General features: G+C 41.9%; 1 protein-coding gene across 1 annotated transcript in view; it reads right to left on the bottom strand.

The window, feature by feature from the left end:
• The window catches only part of slc6a2 (solute carrier family 6 member 2), a 48861-nt gene that overhangs the window by 20062 nt on the left and 7621 nt on the right, over window positions 1-21178 (bottom strand). Inside the window, exons 5-7 of the mRNA XM_080438717.1 lie at window positions 2303-2441; window positions 1206-1340; window positions 347-450 (exon numbers count right to left, since the gene is read on the bottom strand). Coding sequence (XP_080294843.1) covers window positions 347-450; window positions 1206-1340; window positions 2303-2441 — 378 coding nt within the window. The remainder of the gene's footprint in view (window positions 1-346; window positions 451-1205; window positions 1341-2302; window positions 2442-21178) is intronic.

Raw genomic sequence — 21178 nt, 5'->3', positions numbered from 1 at the left:
TGCTACAGATGCCCTGCAAACCAACAGATGTGGAGAAGACTAGGGAAGCTCTCCACCTCCAAGCCTGCTCTCTCTTAAGGAAAGGAGTATGGAGACAGAACAGGCAACCCACAGCCCTGGGCTAGTATCTGGCAACCCTGCCTGGACTTTATCCTTATCTATATCCGGCACCGGCCCAGAGGGGTCAGCTGGATTGATTAACATCACCTCTGTCTGCAGCATAATCCCGTTAACATAGGAAAGGGGGGACAGTATTGATAACAACACGAGGCTACATTTTGCTACAGGGCCTATTGTGGGCTCTTAATGACAGTGAAAGCGGATATTTAACAGCAGAATATCATACCTGTAGCAGTTGTTGTCAAATTTGTTGTAGCTGGCAAATGCTATGAGCACGCCGAATCCTGCCCCCAGCGAGTAGAAGATCTGAGTGGCAGCTTCGATCCACACCTACAAGGCAGGATCACAGGGTTAACTGCTTCTGATTTCAGATCAATGCTTACATACTGATCTACAGCAATAGCTTAAAGGGATAGTTCACCTGCCAAAATGACTTTTTTCCTATTGATTACACACCCCATGGAGACTTGATTTCATGGAGATTTTTTAGTTTTTGTCCCATTCCTAAGCCAATAATTTGATGATCGGCGGCGGCTCTGGTAGGAGACTCAAAGTGTCAACTTTGAGTCTCCTACCGGAGACATTAGCATCTTTCCGCTGGTCATCAAATTATTGGCTTAAAAACAAAAAAATCGTCACGTATTCAAGGCTTCATGGGGTGTGTAATTGACAGAAAATAAGTAATCTTTTGGGTGAACTATCCCTTTAACCAAATGAACCCTAGTGCCCTTATTCTCTTCCACCGAAGAAATTTGGAGAGGGCCTGGTATAGATGGGGGGGGGGGGGCTTTGGTCAACTAAGTATATAGGGTTAAAGTGGTTAATAAGGCGCACAGCACACATAACACATTCATTCTAAATTCTTCTGCAATATTCAAAATGAGATTTCCACATCCGAGAAACGGTGGCGCCTACTATTACATAATTATTGACAGCACCAAGTTAAAACAAAGTTTTACTACTTTTAAATGATGGCAGACAGATATTTTATATTTGAAATGAAAATCTAAATCTCTGGCGATGTTATGAAAAGCGCTAACAGCTCATGCTATGGCTGTCATGTGATATGGCGGGCCATATCTGACCTTGGGGTTGTTGAGCATCTTGAGGTCGATATGGAGGTAGGCCTTGATGCCGGTCATTGCCCCAGGGAGGGTTATTCCTCTGATCAGCAGCACAAACAGCACCGCGTATGGCATGGTGGCTGTGATGTACACCACCTGAACACACACACACACACACACACACACACACACACACACACACACACACACACACACACACACACACACACACACACACACACACACACACACACACACACACACACACACACACACACACACACACACACACACACGTGCGCACACACGCAGACACAGTTAATTGCGAACGCGGAAGGAGGCGCGGCGAAGCTCTGATTTAAATGCAACACCACACACACACACACACACACACACACACACACACACACACACACACACACACACACACACACACACACACACACACACACACACACACACACACACACACACACACACACACACACAATGTTCTCTCCCCATCACAGTGAAATAACACGGATTACAAGTCCGTAAATACACAATATGTTCGAGCTGCGTTCGCTTCCAGCGTTCGCGCGTCTTACTTGTTAGTATACTGTAAAAGAGTAACCGTATATCCTACATCATAGGGATAAATATAATTGGCCTCCATCCCCCCCGAACACAGGGCAATTGTGTTCTTATATATAGACACTTGTCAAAGCCCGGGTGGATTCGAACCCACAACCAATGCGGTGGTAGGGAGGCACTTTACCACTGCGCCATCCGAGCATCCTTACATGATTTCTTTTTATATTAATGTAATATTATCATAACAATCTTAGTGTTTTGCCAATTATGGTGAATAAAATGTTATTTTGTTCAATCTGTATGGTAGAGTATGTTAATACAATATAACTTATACATTGGGGTGGTTGTATTTGGTCTCCATGCTCCATGTGTCTAGGTTGGACACAGCCTTTAAGACGACCCTGTTTCTAGTTTGACACAAAGTATGACCTAAAGTTAAAATAACATTTCTCCCCCGAGCAAGCAGACAGGCTCCATTAGCTCAGGGGTAAAAATGTCAGCACTTACGCAGAGGACAGAACAGGAAAGTTGCAATTTTAAAGTACCTTGCCTGAGGACTTGACTCCCTTCCACAGGCTGAAGTAGAGGATGAAGACCACAGCAACCAGACACAGGGAGAGCTCCCAGCGGGGAGGTCCCAGGTCATGGAGGCCCCGGCTCTCATGGAGGTGCAACACACCACGCCTGTACAGGGAAACACACACACACACACACACACACACACACATGTTGTGTATTACCATACTGGGTGAGAACATACACATTCCAGAACGGCAATTTTATTAATGTGTTATTTTTTTGTGCAATTTTTACCATAATAATGTAGCCGAAAACAGGTGATCTACTCATGGGTTTGTAGATCGTCTATTTCCGATGCAAGACAGTATAGTATAGACTAGGCGTAACTCAACAACCCCAACCCTTAAACCTAACCTCTAAAAATGTCCAATCATAACCCCATTCAAGCCCATTCAACTCCGGGGAACCCCCGACCACAGGTGTCAGTACTGCTCCTGATTCGGCTGCAATGGGAAAACATGGCACAGGCTGACTAAATAAGCGATTTAAACGGTTGTTTCAACCCGTCGTTTAAATTGTACTTTCCGACTATTATGCAAACATCTGTAGGCGTCTCGGACTACCTTTAGTTTTTGGATACAATCGCTGACTTTTGCCGGACGCAACCTCTGCCGGATGGGACCCTACGCAGCGGAACCTCATCTAAGAGCTATCGTGTAGAAGAGTGAGGTTCCCAACAGAGCTAATCATAACCCTAACCGCAACTTGAATCTTTTCCTAATTATTGTAAGCATAACTGTAAACTTCTTTCTTTTCTTCAAAAAATATCTTCACAAGGTCTATTTCTTGAATTTTACTATACTTGCATAATGCATAGTACATTGCACATTTGACCCTCACAAGTATAGTAATACAAACACACACGCGCACACACGCACACACACACACAGATTACCTTGAATGATCTGTACATACAGTACAGTACGTGCACATGCATGCACAGGAGCACATACTGTACAGCACTGTTTCACAAACAGTGGATCGGGACCCATGCTTGGGTTGCGGACCAATTGTTATGGGTCACAAGTAAATATCCCCTTTTTTTGGTTTTCTACATAACAAAATAATATAGATTTTAAAAAGTTTAAACAAAACTTTTCATCAATTAAAAACAATTCAATTTTTTTTCATAAAATAAAGAAATCTAATAATAATAGCAAATAAATACATTTAAAAAGTGTTTAAGAAGTAGTGTAAATAGCAGATTCACAATCTCACAACGCAGCTCGCAATGCAGCGCAAAAATAGCAAGCTTGTAGATCTGCTATTTTCACTAGTTTGGGTCCCAGAGCTATAAAGTTTGGGAACTACTGCTGTACAGTACCTGCAAGTACGTACACACACAAACACGCACACACACACACACACACACACACACACACACACACACACACACACACACACACACACACACACACACACACACACACACACACACACACACACACACACACACACACACACACAAGCAGTCCCTCGTGATGAGAGCACTGCAGAGAAAAAAGCACAACTACATTCAAGAAAAATGCTTGCAAGGGGCTTATGACGGACAGTTTATTAATGCTGTCCACCAATAATATTTTCATACGGTATAAGGTATCAGAGGCCTTTTATTGCCGTCCAATAGAAGTTTATTTTCCCTTTGTTATATTCTTAGGTGCTGTGCCCTGGACATCCCAGACAGGGTTGTTATTGTCTGGGTTGGAGCCCACCCAGGTTACACTTCAGCCAGGGGGAGACTCAACAAATCAGCCCACGCTGACGGGGTCTGACGAGGGGAGCACATCGTTGCTGTCAGGCTAGAAACCTTGTATCTCCAATGTTTCAAATTTTCTTTTTCGTAAATTTAATGCCCGGCTGCTTCATCATAAAGAGCAGTGGCGGAAGAGGTATGGTCAAATGTTTTCAAGTAAAAGTATCAATACCACAATGTAGAAATACTCTGTTCCAAGTAAAAGTCTGGTATTCAAAGCTTACTTGAGTAAAAGTACTAAAGTTTTCAAATAATTGTAGTGGAGTAAAAAGTACAGTATGTGCCTCTGAGATGTAGTGGAGTAGAAGTAAAAGTAAAAAGTATTGGAAATTTGAAATACTCCAGTAAAGTAAAGTACAGTACTTTTACGTACTTAGTTACTTTCCACCACTGATAAAGAGTGTCGCACAAAAGTAGTGAAAATAGCAGATCTGCAAGTTCCTGTCATTATTTTTTTAAATGTTACTAAAATAATAACTAATAAACTAGAAAAAGTGCTCCTCGGAACACAGGTCTCCGCCAGGTCAGGTAGATTATTGTGTCCTCCTGGTGGCGCTATAATAGGTCAATGTGAAAGGGGTGCCATTCCTTCTTAGGCCTTGCACGGCAATCGGACACCGCATTCATGATTTGAGGCATTTTGTTCCAAAAATGTGGTTTGCTAAATTAGACCTGCTGGTGGTGCTATAACAGGCCAATGTGAAAAGGGTGCCATTTCTTCCTTGGCCTAGTGGGAATGTGCGTGCAAAATTTCACGGAAATCGCACACTGCGTTCAGGATTTGAGGAATTTTGTTCAAAACGGACATATCCTGCAAACTTTGGAAGCCAATGTTAGCCAAGTAGGATGGCATATGAAATATCGGACACATCCATCTTGATCACATGACTATAGAGATACTGTGTACCGATTTGCGTGATTTTTGGACAGAATCTGAAGGAGTAAGAGCAAAAGAATTGTTTTACAAAACTGAGCCTCCTGGTGGCGCTCTAAAAGGCATATGTGAAAAATGCAGGGCACATGTTTTTCCTTGGCCTCTAGGGAGTGTGCGTGCAAAGTTTCACGCAGATCGGTGCAGTTATAGCTAAAAACGTGAATCGGCCTGTTATAGCGCCATCATGAGGCTGATTTGAACGTTTTCAAGTGGTATTTCTTCCTGGGCCAAGTGGGAATATGCGTGGAAAATTTCACGAAAAATCGCATGCTGCGTTCATGATTTGAGGCATTTAGTTCGAAATGAACCAATCCTGCAAACTTTGGAAGCCAATTTTAGCCAATCAGGATGGAATTTGGAAAATCACATAGCTATGGAGATAGTTTGTACCGATTTGCGTGTTTTTTGGACAAAATCTGTAGGAGTAATATCAAAAAATGTGTTTAGCAAAAGTCGGCCTCATGGTGGCGCTATGACAGGCTGATCTGAAAAATGTGGGGCAGAGGTTCTGCTGTGGCATCCAGGGAGTGTGTGTGCGCAGTTTCACAGCGACCGGGTCAACGGTGGCGGAGATTAGCTGGTCGCAGACAGAAGGACGGACACACACACGGACGGACGGACGGACGGACGGACGGACTGACGGACGGACGGACGGACACGCGGACGGACGGACAGGGGGCAAAACATACTCTCTCGCCATGCCTTTCGGCCTGGCGGAGAAAATAAGGAAAGGTTTTGGACATACAAGGTTTCCACCCGACAGAGACGACATGCCTGTTAAGAGTGCAGTGGGACAGTGGCCCTTCAAGGACAAACAGCATTTCATCAAAGCCTCTTTCCAAAACACTTCACTGTTATCACCATCACACCACAGAACAATGCTGTTTGGAACAATCAAACTCCGGGCAGCTTTATAATTAAAACGCAACAACAACAATAGAAAGTATTGTACTTTTATACAGTACCTGGCTGGCACTGTATTAAACTTGATGAAAGATACATGACAGCAGGAGCTTTGGGTTGAATCATAATAGCCATGTTTTGGGTTTGCTCATGCCGCGGGCCTGAGGCAACTCTCTGTGCAATTTCTCCCTGTCTGTCTGTCTGTCTGTCTGTCTGTCTGTCTGTCTGTCTGTCTGTCACGCGCACGCGCACGCGCACGCGCACGCGCACGCGCACGCGCACGCACACGCACACGCGCACGCGCACACGCACACGCACACGCACACGCACACGCACACGCACACACACACACACACACACACACACACACATTTGTCTCCGTCAGGCTCTTTGGCAGATACGGTAGTGAACTGAGAATAAACACAGTAACCTCTCAACAATTCATTCAGCAGCATACCGTACGTCCCCTGTCAGTGTGGGAGCGTGTTTTACCGTCACACACTATAAATAATGGTGTCTCGCCTCGTGCCTCCTATCTCTAAATATTGTTTCTCGCTGTAAGCTCATTCCCTATGCTATGCTCTCTATATTATGCTAGATTGTAGCACAATTTGCGGACAACATTTCACTGCTAGCATGTACTTGTACAGTATAAGTTAGTGACAAATAAAACCTTCTTGATTCTTGATTCATCTGACTCTCTGGTCTAGAGGCTCCTTCCCTTCAAATGGAGAGAATTGTCCATGTTGGGAGACCCCAACCCTAACCCCAAGACTAAGCCTAAACTGAGGGAACATAGGGCTGAGGGAACATGTGATCTGTGACAACCACTGTGTCACCACCATCATGTGAATGGCGTCATTCCAGGGGGGCGCTCACACATTTGCCTGCGGAAACATGTCGAAAACGCGGGGGGAGAAGGGGGGACTCTGCCATCCAAACGCCCCTCCTCCCCTTTCCCCTCCCCTTTCCCCTCCCCCGCGGCACGTCGGACGCTTGAAAACCACGTGACATGTCGTCGTCCCACCCGCGATTTTCAGACGTTGCCTGTCCTCTGCTGTCAATCAGTCCTACTCATTACACTGCCCTCAGCCAATGAGAGTCGGCCACTCAACATTCCTCTCACCTGTCGCTCATTACAGTACAAGAAGCTCTCCTTGTAATCAGCCAATCACGTTCAGTCTTAACTTGCTTCAAGTTTCTAGCCTCCGTCTGAAAATAACAATTTACTCTGACTTTTGTTGCCATACTCTATTTTTAGCTTGCCAACATTATGTTTGAAGACCTCAGCTTGGACTTACAACAAAGTTTGCCTCCACTTATCTTACCTTCTGAGTTATATAGTATGTCATTACACACTGTCATGCCAGTCTATGATGCTCTTGTCAGGGGGACGAGGATGACACAATTAAGCCATTAAGACCTGAGGCCAATTCTACAGATGCCTTTTAAATCAGTAGTTCGGACCCCCCATCTGAAAATGTTTTGTGCCAGGGACCCCCAGAAGAACCCCAGAATAGAAACATTTTTGATGTACAGATGTAGCAGATGTACAAGCTCACAGCGCGGCACGAAGTGACGTGCTGTGAGCTTGTAATGTATCTGCTATTTTTGAGAACCACTGTTCTAAACCAATGTTCTAAATCCTAACAGTTTTCTGAAAAAACGTGTGATGCTATATATCTCTGCTGTTCGGCCGGAACCAGCTAAATCCAAAATGGTAATTGTTCAGGAAATGAAAAACAAAATATCAATTTTTCAGAAAATGAAGAAAACCTTATATTTTTAAAACAAAGCAATACTGCCTCATCAAACTTGATATTGTGACTTTATATATTATCAGATACTTGCATGTGTCATTATATTATCACCACTTTACCCAAATCCAGTGCAAGTGGAGTTAGGAGGTTTTGTCCATCATTGATAAGAACAGCTGGCAATGGATCTCAAAGCTCACAACACATCACAACGCATTGTGAGCTTGGAGATCAGCTATTTATGGTGAGCGCCATCCTCATATACTATAGATCAAGCTGAATTCTGTACTTAAACAACTTTTATTTTAACATGCATTGTAAACAACCATGGATCTAACTGTTACCACTGTTGTTCTTCTACAGTTGAGTGCAACAAACAATTCTGCCTCAATACTCAATCATGTATTTAACAAAAGCGATCATGGCACACCAACAATAAATAAATGGCATATAAATACAAAATACATTCATGAAAAATAGAATCTGTCAAATCTGTAGCCTACTGCACTAACAATAACAACCACAGTTGAATTTACCTATCATATACCTATCAACATTTTATTATCACACTGTTGTGTGTTGTGTGTTGCGTGTGTGTGGTGGGTGTTTCTTAGTGCTTTAGATTGTCATAAAAGCTGTGAAAGTCTTTTGGCATGATCTCCTTGAGCTCTTGGAGATGTTTGAAACAAACTCCTGCACACACTCATTCTCTGTCCATTAACATTTAAAAAGAAAACACGAGCAGATGACCTTTGTGAAGACACCCTTCTCCTCTTTACTGGGGTGACATCTATCAAACCTTGCACATACATTCTCTTCTCTTCCCAGTTTATGTTCTCCCAAAAGCATTGAAAAATCTTCTCCCTGTCTGCCTCATACAGAGCAGAGCTTCTCGAGAGCCTGAGAGGAGGGGGGAGTTGTTTGTTTTTGACGGACAGTTTGAGGGTCCAATGGAGTTAGGAGTTTTCGTCAGAGGCGCTTTTTAATACTTTTCATATGTTATTATTTTAAAAAAAATTACGCAGATGTAGAGGGGGTTCAATAGCGTTGATTTATGAAAAAAAATAATAATAATGAAAATGGAGTTAGCTGGTCCCGGCTGGACACTGACGATATACTGTAGCTAAAATCTAAAATTACACATATGCTTTCCAAGCTTTAAAGCCAAAAGAAACACAGAACAAGTCCAACAAATTGACATTTCCCAATGATTGACAACAGCACAATTCTGCTGTGCTTATAGTATCACATATTGGACTTCATTCTTGGAAAAGTACATCTTCATAATAAAGCTTGATTTCTCCATCCAGCAACTGTCAAACTGAGTGATGGTGGCGTGTGTGCAACAGCAAAGTAAATCATGAAGTCCCAAGACGGAGTGATGGGGCCTTTACTGTAAATGGGCTTAATTGTCTCCACGTCATTGCCTCCCAACGTGTGGCGTTAAAATTGCTGCTGATCTTCTTGGGCTCTGATTGTTGAGCCACTATGTTCACAAACAAACATGCATCTGGATCTGATAGCGAAGGTTGCTTACACAACAATGACATCGGGAGCTGTGTCTAGATATACTGTCCCCATAAGGGATTGTGGAAACTGTGAGATCCCTTATCCAAAAGCTATTTTGGGTAAGGAATTTATGTTGTGTTAATTTATGAAGTGTAAAGTGGACAAATACAATAAATTAATAAGAATGTGACACGGTGCCGGTGGTGAGGCACGCAACGAGAACATACTGTAACAGCACACGGCAGTTCAAGACATTATAAGACAAAGGGCAAAAAGAGGAAAAGAACAGGATGTTTCAGTAGACAAGAAGAGTATGCCAAAAGGGGAACAAGATAACATACAGAAATGGAACTATGGAACAGATTTGAATAAAAACAACAACACAGGATTAAATAAAGCTGTAATAGAAATGCATCCAGTGATGTCCAACGCCCTACGGTCGCATGGCTCATCTGATAGCATGGTGCCAGTAAAAGCTCCAGGTCCAGGTCCCTTTGGCCCAGTTACTCTAAACACAGTCGGTCTTATCTGCTCCCGGTGAGCTGGTTATGCTGCTATCCCAACACTCAGTGTTGCTAGTGCACTTGGTATCAGTTTACTCCAGGCCTTTGGCACACTCTCTCCGGCAGTCCGCCATTGACGTCACGTCGAGTAGGAAAAAAACACGTCACGGCATTAAAACCAAAAATATATACAAAGAGGTTTCAAATGCCTTTGTCTCAAGAGTCTAGAATGGTCTGTGCTCTGACTGGAATGCTCATGGGAATGGAAGAGTTCCTCTCCTGTCAAAGTTGGCCTTTCGTTTTATTTTTAATCTCTTCAGCACAGCACAAACCCGACCCCCGTTAATTTGACTGAGAGGCATGTGAGGCAGCCTAAGGAAAATAGGGGTTTGCCCTGATGAAAGGTATTCCTTAATTCCTTCAACAAATGTGTTAAATTGTGTGTGAGATTGAAGTGCAAGCAAAGCAATCTTCTTAGTCCCTATGTAAGTAGAACTGTTTAATGAAGGTCATTCATCAACTCAAGCTATTCCCGACATTACGGCAAATACTGCTGCTTCAGGATATGGCATCTATAGAAACCATGTGTTCTCATTAAAGTGTTTGGTAATGCTTACAGTAAATGCACAGGATGTATATCGTATGTAACCCAAACTGAACACCACTAATTGTTAAGCACCACGACCAAATGGGACACTATTTCCGTTACTGTATAATACAGAGCCCTTTAGTTTAAGGATTCCAGTGTTTTTATTTTAGCCATGCATTTCATGTACTTGTACTTGATTTATAACCCCTGTCAAATAGCGAGTGATTGACAAAAAAAAGGCTTGTTGGGAGTTAAAGCAGGGTTCACAATTTGGGCAGGATTTGGTCTAAAGGACAGGGCCATCTTTAATTTCCCCTCTCACAACCGGGCCATTCTCAGGGCCCCGTGCATGGGGTACATGCACCTTAAAACCAATGACCCAACCTCCTGCCATCACCAAGCCTTAACCACTTAAACCCTACACTTCGTTGACTGGGGTCCCCCAGGGGTCTATACTTGGTCCCCTACTTTTTTAGAAAATAGCGGATCTACAAGCTCACAATGCGTAGCAATGTTTTGTTTGTCTATTATGACATGCCCAGAATAGGGACACTGGGGTTCATGTGGTTAGGGTTAGTAAAATGCCAAGAGGAAAACATATCCAAGAGTTCCCTCCCCTCAGTCAGCTGGCAGAGGCTCACCAACACCAATCCTCCCCTAACTCAAACAACCTGGCCTAAGGAAAATTATCCAAACACAACAAAACAATTAATTATATTACCTATTGGAAACACAATAGCCAGTTTGATATGGGAGGGGAGCGCATTCCATAATATGGGGGCTACGACTGAAAAGGCTCGGTCACCTCAAGGGACCTCAAGTTTCAACTGGCCCGCAGACTGCAATGACCTTGGGGGAGTATACACCTCTAGCAGTTCAGAGAGATACTGAGGTGCCAGGCTATTTAGTGATTTAAAAACAAACAATAAAATACTGTGCTCCAATCTGCACCAAATATGCCACAAACACTGTTCAGGGGTCGGCCATGAAAATAGTCACCCAAGAGGCCATGTCAGGGGCCCCCGGCGGCCACGGGTACGGCGTTGCTCCAATCCTCACCAAACTTGGCACAAATGCTGTTCAGGGGTCTGCCATAAGAACAGTCACACAAAAAAAAACTAAATTGCACACATATATGGGCCGCTAGAGCAGTGTTACAGCAGCTTTTAACATTTAAAATGGCCATAACAACTGGGTCACCCAACGGTCACCCAGTTATGGCCATTTGAACTGTTAAACGCTGTTCCTCCGCTGGTTTGTGAAACGCTGGTTTGTGTGTGATGTCTAAGTCTGTATAACCTTTGCTCTGCTGTTGTTGTTTTTCGACTAAAACAAACCATTAGGGCGTCCACAAAACGCGTTGTGGGTGGAATGGGTGCTTTCGATATCATGTCCATTGCTCTGACCAGCACAATATAGGACTGGACTTTAAGGCCGCATAGTGGCCTGAAAATCTAGTATGTGTCAAATAGCCTCTATAACATGTTAGCACTCTTATTGTTATCACTGTGTCTGAAAAGTAAATGGTTTGATACAAACCAGAATGATACAAAAGCAGTGACAACACACATAATGGGGAGGAATTAATTGGCATAACGACCAATTTGAGTAGGAGAAAAAAGGGGGTAAAAAAAAGAAACAGGCAGATGCAGACCTGGATGCCCAAAGAAGATAGACTAGTGTTCACTCTGCTCCCAAGGGGAGGTGGAGACAGAGCTGCACTTCCCGTTGACAATGTGACAACTATTAAGGAATCAGAGCATCATTCTATCCCTAAAATAAAAATAAAGAAAGAAAGAAAAATAATTTGAATCCATCATCACTTCAATATAGACAAAAAGTCTAAACTTTTTTTGGCTGCACAATATGTTTGGAGCTGTCATCAACTGAGGCTACAGCCAGGGCACATCTGGAACAAGCTCTCTGAGTATCTGCTCCCTATCATCATTATCATTGCTTCATTGTTTGTTATTCATGTGTTTTCATTGTCGTTAGGTTGTTTGTTTGTCTTCGTTATCGTTGGGTTGTTTGTCATTCAGTTGTTTCTATTATCGTTGTTACCTTCCACCTAATCTCTCAAAACAGATTTGCTAACAGCAGAATCTGTCAGCACCACTGACCTAAACAGGTAGTGCAGTTGTTAGCAGGAATAAACGCAGAAGCACCCAGGAGGAAGTGGACTAAGAAATGGGAGGAGCCAAACTGACACATTTAGAAAGTATGAGTTGAGAGCAAAAAAAAGACTCAAGAAAAAGAAAAGTAAAATGCCAGTTTGAAAGCTTATTTGGACAGTCTCTATCAAAAAGAATGTTGCTTCAACACTTGATTATGGATTTAATTGCTGTGTTTGCTGCAATGAAGGCCAGAAAGATTACACTGTAGAGATTCAGTCAATGTGAGTTATTGATTGTTATAACATTTTAGATAGATGTGCAGTGTCATGGCATATATTCATTATTCATTTGGTTGGTGTGATGTGGAATGACCTACCAAAGGACATGACGGTTCTCGCCTCCCTACCCAAACTCAAAACTAACCTAAAATAATTCCTGTCCTCAAAATACAAGTGAACATAGTTTAACTCTTTGAACATCTTGATAGTAGAATCCTCCGGCCCCCGCCCCCACCACTCCTTTCTCTGTAAATATACCTGTATATTATCTGTATCAGACTACTGATGAATTAATTGAGTACGGTGGACCACAATGGATACAAGCCCCTGGGGGTTTTTGTGTTATTCTTTTAGCATTACCTTTGATTGCACTTCCTGTGCTGTTAATAATAGTGTTAAAAAGGATCCCTGGCTAATAAGCCAAGTATGCCTTTATGATGCATTATAATTGTCCTCTATAACTAAAATGTAAAATTAAAAACACCTTAAATGTTGTATTTATTTTAGAAATAGTTCATCTGTTACATCAAGGGGGACAACGCCCGTCACAAGTTGATGATGTCATTTGTCCATGTGTTGTCCAGCCATATGGAATGTTATATGTTCGTTTAATAAGAACACCAAAACAATATTTTAAATGTGTTTTATTAGCATATGCATTCCATACACTCCATAGGGCTGGACCACACATAGACAAATGACATCGGGTGCGTTCGGAAATACAGCACTGAGCGCACTGGCCAATACAAACTAATAGGCGAGTGCGCTCCGGTGCGCAATTTCCGAACGCACCCTGTATCAACCTGCGATGGGTGCTGTCCCCCTTCAGTAAAAGGGGGACAAGTGTAAAATAAATACAATATTTAAGGTGTTTCACTTTTTTGGGGGTATAGAGGGCAATTATAATGTATTAAGGCATATTTGGCTTATTAGCCAGGGATCCTTTTAATAAAGTATTCAATCAATCAATAAAAAAATGGCTGGTTTGTGTGTGATGTCTAAGTCTGTATAACCTTTGCTCAGCTGTTGTTGTTTTTCGACTAAAACAAACCATTAGGGCGTCCACAAAAAGCGTTTTATGAGTGGAGGGGGCGCTTTCGATATCATGTCCATAGCACGCGCACGCAGTGTTTTGTTGACACGCGCATCTTTCGAACCTATCAACCGTTGCTGTGCTCGAATGTCCTGTAATCTGTGTTATAAGCGGAAATAGCTTAGGTGAAACAATGGTAAACATGGACTTCTCATGGTTGTGATAACAATTCAACATCAGATCGTATAATTACTGAGCTTGTCTCCAAAAGTTGAACGCATCGCCAAAAAAAAAACAGCAGACGCCGGGATCGCTGAAAGCGCTTCAGCTCGGGCGCTGGGAAGAGGAGTGCACTATGCAAAGTAGACATGTGCTTTTTATGCACATCATGAGGCTATTTCTGTATGTCTGTAGGCCTTGTGTTCAATGAAAGAAAATGCTATTTTGTAACTAGTTTACTCTTGTGGTCAAAACGTTTAATGGTTCAGTTATGTAGTAGTGTAAGTGCGTCCAACAAAATAAAACATTGCGGTTGGCTATGACAGTCAACAGCTGGCCCCCATATGGGTTTACTTGCCCAACCCATGAGATGGCACTGCAATCTATCATGATGTTTGGCATCATATTTAATAGCCACTTCATTGAGTTAATTTGAGTTAGTTGGTTAGTTTTTTTTTACTAAAACAGCATATCTTTAGGTTAGATGATTCACACTGCAGATCTATCCAGGAAACCAAGAGCTTTTGAATCTAGCCTCCTGATAGACGTTGGCCAGGAGATCAAACTCTCACCAGAGAGGAACACCTAAAGCTTTGGTTCCAGGTCTGTATTTTGGCAGGGTGCTGGGTTGAGGGTTTTTTGGCTGTCCTCAAAAAGCCTCCTTGACTCTGCATGTTTCTGAAACAAAGGTCCAGCCAACATCCTTGAGCACGACTTTCACTCTCAGCTAGATTCCCGTATGATCTGCGTTGTGTTAAATTTACACCCAGAGCCAGTCAGTGACACTATTCACTGGATCGACTTCAAGGTTTAAACAACAATGAATTGCAAATAAATTAATTATAGTATGACAGCAGGAAACATGCATTAGTGCCCATCTTGTTTCAAACTGCTGGACTCAATTTGTATATTTGTGTCCTTTTAAATGGAGGTCAAAGTGTTCTCACACAGCAAAGGGACCTTGGGACTTCACTGAGCCATCAGCCTAATGGCTTTTTTAAGGCCAACAGCTTGGTGTAAATCAACCATTTCCATTTCCAAAAGGGTTTTGCCTCCAATGAAAAATGAACTAAACTTTAAGTGTTGATTTAAATGGATGAATTATAACTTTAGTTTATTGTGAAGAAACAAAGATGGTGTTGTGAAAACAGTAGCAATTTGATTGAGGTCAAATAATTCATAGATATCATTAGCAATAATGAGGAGATAACTCTAACTGTAGAGATGAAATGAGGTTAAGACTTAAATGGGGTCAGATGTGCATTAGTTCTGAATTATGGGGTCAAAGCGGATGTCACTGTATACGTACTGGGACACATCAAAACAAGCACGACATTTTAAAATACCAGCCAAAACGGCTGTGGCTGCTTATCATTTGACAGGAAATCAATAAATAACAGACGAAAATCAATCACTCTGTAAGCTGCCCGGAGGGCACAGTTAACCAATTAAACCCCAGCATCCGTATTCTGGGGAAAACCTTCGCAGAAAATAGCAAATCTACAAGCTCGCAACACAAAATGGATGAACATTCTGCAAAAATGGATGGACATTCTGCAAAAATGGATGGACATTCGACAAACCAGTTACCACTTAGGGACCAGGCCTGCAGGGACCACATCTATTTGCTGAGTCTCTCCTGAGGCGCCCAATTATGACAGAGGATGAAAGAAGGTGAACAGACGTGTCATGACCTCTGACAGGGCGGGACAAGGGCACAGCTACAGTACCACGTCTTTTAGCCATTTAATGTGAATGTATGTAGAGCACTTTGACTGGATTACATTATCTGTTGATCACGTTCCTTTATAAGTGCAGTAAAGTAAAAAGATCTGGGACTGGTCCATGGTTCAATTCAAGGAAACATCCAACGGAAACAAGTCCGCAAGGACTTTTTTGGTCGGACCTTTTAGTGTTTTACATTCTTTTGCCTAATAAAAATGTTAATCAATCAATCAATCAATCAATGGTCAGGCAATCACGGTTCATCCAGATCGGGTCCCACACACCTGGCCACTTAACACTTAAGTGGTCATCAACATTTACATAATTACCCACATTTGCATTTACTGGCACTATAAATAAATTGCAAGCACATCATTATTTTTGGTCATAAATAAATAGCCACTGTATTTAAATGTGTTATACAGCATGCTGGGGCAAGACTAATTGGAGAGGGAGCAACAGTTTGGGCTTTTGGTCAGAGCACACAACTTTCTACGCTTCACTGATGGCCTTCACAAATGTTACACAAATGCAATGCTTATGTATTGAGATCATTTAAATCTTAAAAAACCTGAAAGGGGAACTCTTCAACTCTGAGACCAAAAGTGTGCTGATGCACTTTGTTGCTGTCAGGTGGAAACGTTTTACAGTATGTCCAAAACTGCTAATAGCCTACTGCCTATTGCCTAGTATTGCCAGTTGCCGTTATCGCAGAATTTATTTCAATACAATTATACAGGACTTTCCTTTTAAAAGCAGCCGTCAATTAAACAATGTTGGCGACATTCATACATTTTTTAACTAAATAATACAGTTGGATGATATCGATGTGGGAGAAATGTACAATGTCAGTCAAATCTATAAACTGTAATTACATAATATTGATATGCTTAATATTTAACATGTCATTAACTAACACATAACATTTTCTTTTTATGGCATGGCACCTAGGGGTCGAGCCATCTAGAAAAGAGACTGTGTGTGTGTATGTACAGTATGTCTTTCTGTGTGTCCACGGCAAATCTGGAAAACCACTGGACCAATCAGTGCCAGTAGGCCAAGCAAGGAAATCCTTGAATATTTTCTTTTGAGTGAACATTTTTCACATTTTGTGAATTCATCATTTCAGATTAACTGTCCCGCCGCCCCTCCATATTTGGGCAAGACTGACATGATCAATATGACATCATCCTACACATGATGTATGAAGCCACACCGTTTTTAGACCCTGTTTGTTCACTTATGAACTTTTTGGCTGGTATGATTCCAAGTCTGTCATAGATTTGATGTGATTTATGTCCAGACATTAAGGGCCAGTGACAGAGTTATAATAACACCTGGCCTGTGGCCCTGATTAGGGCCCCACAATCACTCCGTTCTAAAGACCAGGATTGTAGGGCAGCTGTGATCAATGAGGGCCAATATTAAAGGCCTGTTAGTAGAGGAAATGAGGGCTCAGCACATCCTTGGACATCAGAGAAGACACTCATCAAAGAACCAGATCTATGTGCTGATGGTGTGGTTGACCATTTTTGTCTTTTGATTAAGGAAACTCGACTCAAAGCAGTGCTAATTTTTAGTCATAGTCTTTTGAGTCAAATTCCACTTAGTTTTAGTCATATTTTAGTCATCTGAAATGCTTTCATTTTAGTTTTATGTGACCAAATATCATAAGAATTTTGTCAACAAAGATTTATTTTGGCCAGCCGTGCTGGTGTGGTAATGCCTGATTTATACTTAGCTGCATGCTGAAAATATTTTTCGGAGTATGACATCCGGGTGCACCAAGCATAAAATTACTTTTTTAGTCTACCAAATGAACACTGACCAAAAGGCTATGATTTAACCACTTTCCGTTCACGCAAATATATTTTAAAATATCTTTACATTTGATTATTTTATTTCCATTTCTGCTAAGCAGATAGCTATATATGCTAAGATGATTTTTATTTATATCAGGATAAATTTGCGCGACTGTAAAGACGAAACGGAAGTGGGGAGGAGGCGTCACATCCGCTTTATCGCTTGTTCATGATCAGAGCTTCCGTTGCTCCAGACTGGAAGCATTTGAAATTTGTGGGAGGCAACAGTGTGGCCACGTGAGACTATAACCACTCAAACCCTCTAGTTTTGGTGAAACGGACTTGAGCTACAACTGTACTCAGACCGCTTTTTTCTGTCTAAACCAAATGTCTTTGCCAAAGAATTGCGTTTGAGCTTGTAGATCGGCAATTTTTTTGCGAATGTTCCCCAGAGTAGGCATGCTGGGGTTCAGGTGGTTAAATAGTATGTCGCTTAATTCATTCATTCCTCTTTGATGTTTTTTGTTTTGTTTATAGGTGCTTGTTTTCTACTTAAAGTATATTGCTATATGTATCATAGAAATGTTTTCTGGGGGAAAATAATCACTGATCCCTGATCTCAGAGTCATTAATGAACCTGTACACCATTTTTTAAAGATAATTTCCTTTCCTTACACGCTCTACCAAACTCAAATGTGACAGAAAATGTCTCGGCCCCTCACACTCCCCATCGACTGATTGGAATAGAACACCTGATTTATACATAGCTGCATGTGCACCAGTGTCGCACATCGAAAACAGTGGACCGACACAGCTCACAACACAAGGTATACGTTGTGAACTCGTAGATCGGCTATTTTCGGTCTGCGATGCACAACTAAGTACAACTCAGGCTTATGATCGTATCCCTACACTTCAGATGACTTGATTTTTACAATCCCACCTCCTTCCTGTTCTACAAAGTTACAATCCTCATCTAAATGCAGTCCACATACAGTAAACACACAATACACCACATCCTGCATGCAGTAAACTCCTGTTACATAACCCATATTTATTCTTATTCCTTTGGCTTTAACCCATTAAGACCTGAGTCCGATTCTAAAAATGTCTTCTAAATCGGTAGTTCTTAAACTTTTTTGTGTCAAGGACCCCCAAATTGATACATACTGTACACACATATATATATATATATATATATATATATATATATATATATATATATATATATATATATATATATATATATGGCCGCAGACCCCCCCATCTGAAAATGTTTTATGCCAGGGACCCCCAGAAGAGAAGACTTGTATTATACTGTACTTCTATATCTGCTATTTATGAGAACCACTGTTCTAAACCGATGTTCTAAATCCTAAGAGTTTTCTGAAAAACGTATGATGCTAATATACAGGGTTCCTACCCATTTTTACTAATGAATTTCCAAAACGTTTCCAAAATATTTAACCCAAAAATAATGAGTCTCTTACTCCTACGTGCAATGCCCAAAGACAGGCAGTGTAGCAAAAATAAACCATAGAATATAGAACGGTATAATTACATTCCAAATTAACCCCACCCCCCCCTCCGGAAATCTCTTGAGATTTCCGGAGGGGGGGGGGGGTTACCAGGCTAATCCTAGGGCATAGCTCACTGGAATCTCAAGACTCATTATGGCATCCGTATTACTTCTCTTTTTTTAATATAATCGTCCATTGCCTTGCATTTGCCCCATTTTATGAATATAAAAGTAATGAAGGATGCATGTATGTTTTAAATTACACTTTTGTTTTTGGTTTTGGAAAGAGTTTTTTTCTAATTTCAAAATATTTCCAGGAATTTCATGACCGTGGGCAACCTGTATAATATACAGTATAGCTTAAATCTTAAATGACACAATTGCTTTCCCGGTCTTAATGGGTTAATATGAAACAGCTAGCAACTACTGAAATTAGGTGTCTGATGGCAGGACAATCACTGTAATTAAACATATGTAATTATCTTTGGTAGAATGCAACAGTTAATACAGCCTAATCACAGCGATTGGAAAAATGGAAAATGCTGGATGCAAAACTGTAATTCAACGTCAGAAGCAAACAACACACACTGGCAAAACACACACACGCTGTCATAACATTTGAAGAGCAACAGGACATTCAGTTTGGAACGGTATCAGCTAACTGTAAATGAACGCACATCAGTGAGGGAGCTGGTTTAACATTAAGGGAAGAGAGAGAGAGAGTGAGAGAGTGAGAGAGTGAGAGAGTGAGAGAGTGAGAGAGAGAGAGAGAGAGAGAGAGAGAGAGAGAGAGAGAGAGAGAGAGAGAGAGAGAGAGAGAGAGAGAGAGAGATAAGGGGACTGACAGGGAGAGAGAGAACAAGAGAAAGCGATGACGGAGAGAGAGAGGTAGCGTGATAGAGACAGAGAGAGGTGGACTGTACAGAGAGACAGAATGAGAGAGAGAGATAGCGTGAGAGAGAGAGAGAGAGAGAGAGAGAGAGAGAGATGGAGCGAGGAAGTTGGTTGTTGACTCAGTTGTCTTTGTTCCTATACTCAAAGCCTGTCCTGGAAGTGAACGATTTATGGACCCCAGCAGAGACCCTGTCGCCGGACAGGGCCCGTCTCAAAATGTACAGTAAAGCAGTGGTTCTCAACCTGTGGGGGTCCCCACATGATTTGGGAGGAGGGGGGGGGGTGTCCCCAGATGACAGTGAAGTGACAATTTAAGGAGCTTTAAGAGCTTTTTAATACCTAAAAAAAAAGAAAGAAATGAAAAAGACCATTACTGCATCAAAAGTAATCAAGACACTATACTATGAAAACTGGTCAAACATTGGCCATTGGTCAAATATGATTATTTTGGAGGGGGGGGGGGGGGGGTCACAGCCTAAAAAGGTTGAACCACTGCAGTACAGTATAACGAGACCACATGTAATATTGTCTGTGAATACAAGGAAGTGTGCTCCTTCGGTGGCATTACAACACTTTTCTCACGGAAAAGCGGAGGAAGAATTTACACAAGAGTATCACCTGTTAAGCCTGACAGTCATATGACGAAAATAGCCAATCTACAAGCTCACAGGGCAACAACACGTTGCACGCATTATACGCATTGTGAGCTTGTAGATCGGCTATTCTTGCTGTGTAACACCAGCGTACAACATGTATAAATTAAGCATACCGGTAGGCCTATAGGCTTTTTCACCCATAACAACATGCCCAAAATAGGGACACCAGGGTTAATGTGGTTAAAATCTGTAGACTGGACTAACCAAGCCAGTGCATATTGAGAGCAGTCAGCAATTCTTGCCTCACTTCCCTCTCTCTCTCATACGAATCATTGGCAGGGGCTGGGGGGGTGGGGGGGGGGGTGTCAAGGAAAGTCTGTGATATATGCAATATATGTGAAGGAGGAACGTCTACTGTATGCAGGCACAGCAGGCATGGGGAAGGATCTTCAATCTGCATGGTTAGCCGCATGTGACACAATGGCCAGCGGACTTTGTTTGTGTCCCAGTATACTGTACACGTGAGCCGAGGATGAGATCCTTATACAATTTACAATTTAGGAGACAGTGTTATCCAGACTAAGCATGAATCCTCATCAACAAACGATAGGGTAAAGAGTCCTGCAGAGTAAAGGCGGTTACACACCGGCGAATATGCGAATATACGCAAAATTCGGACTCGTTCCGAATAATTAAAAGACGCTTTTTTCGCTC

Source organism: Gymnoscopelus braueri (genome assembly GCF_963280865.1).
Source record: "Gymnoscopelus braueri genome assembly, chromosome: 1".
In the NCBI taxonomy this organism is placed as follows: domain Eukaryota; kingdom Metazoa; phylum Chordata; class Actinopteri; order Myctophiformes; family Myctophidae; genus Gymnoscopelus; species Gymnoscopelus braueri.
Note: the sequence above shows the minus strand (reverse complement) of the source record. Positions and strands in the feature narration are given on the sequence as shown.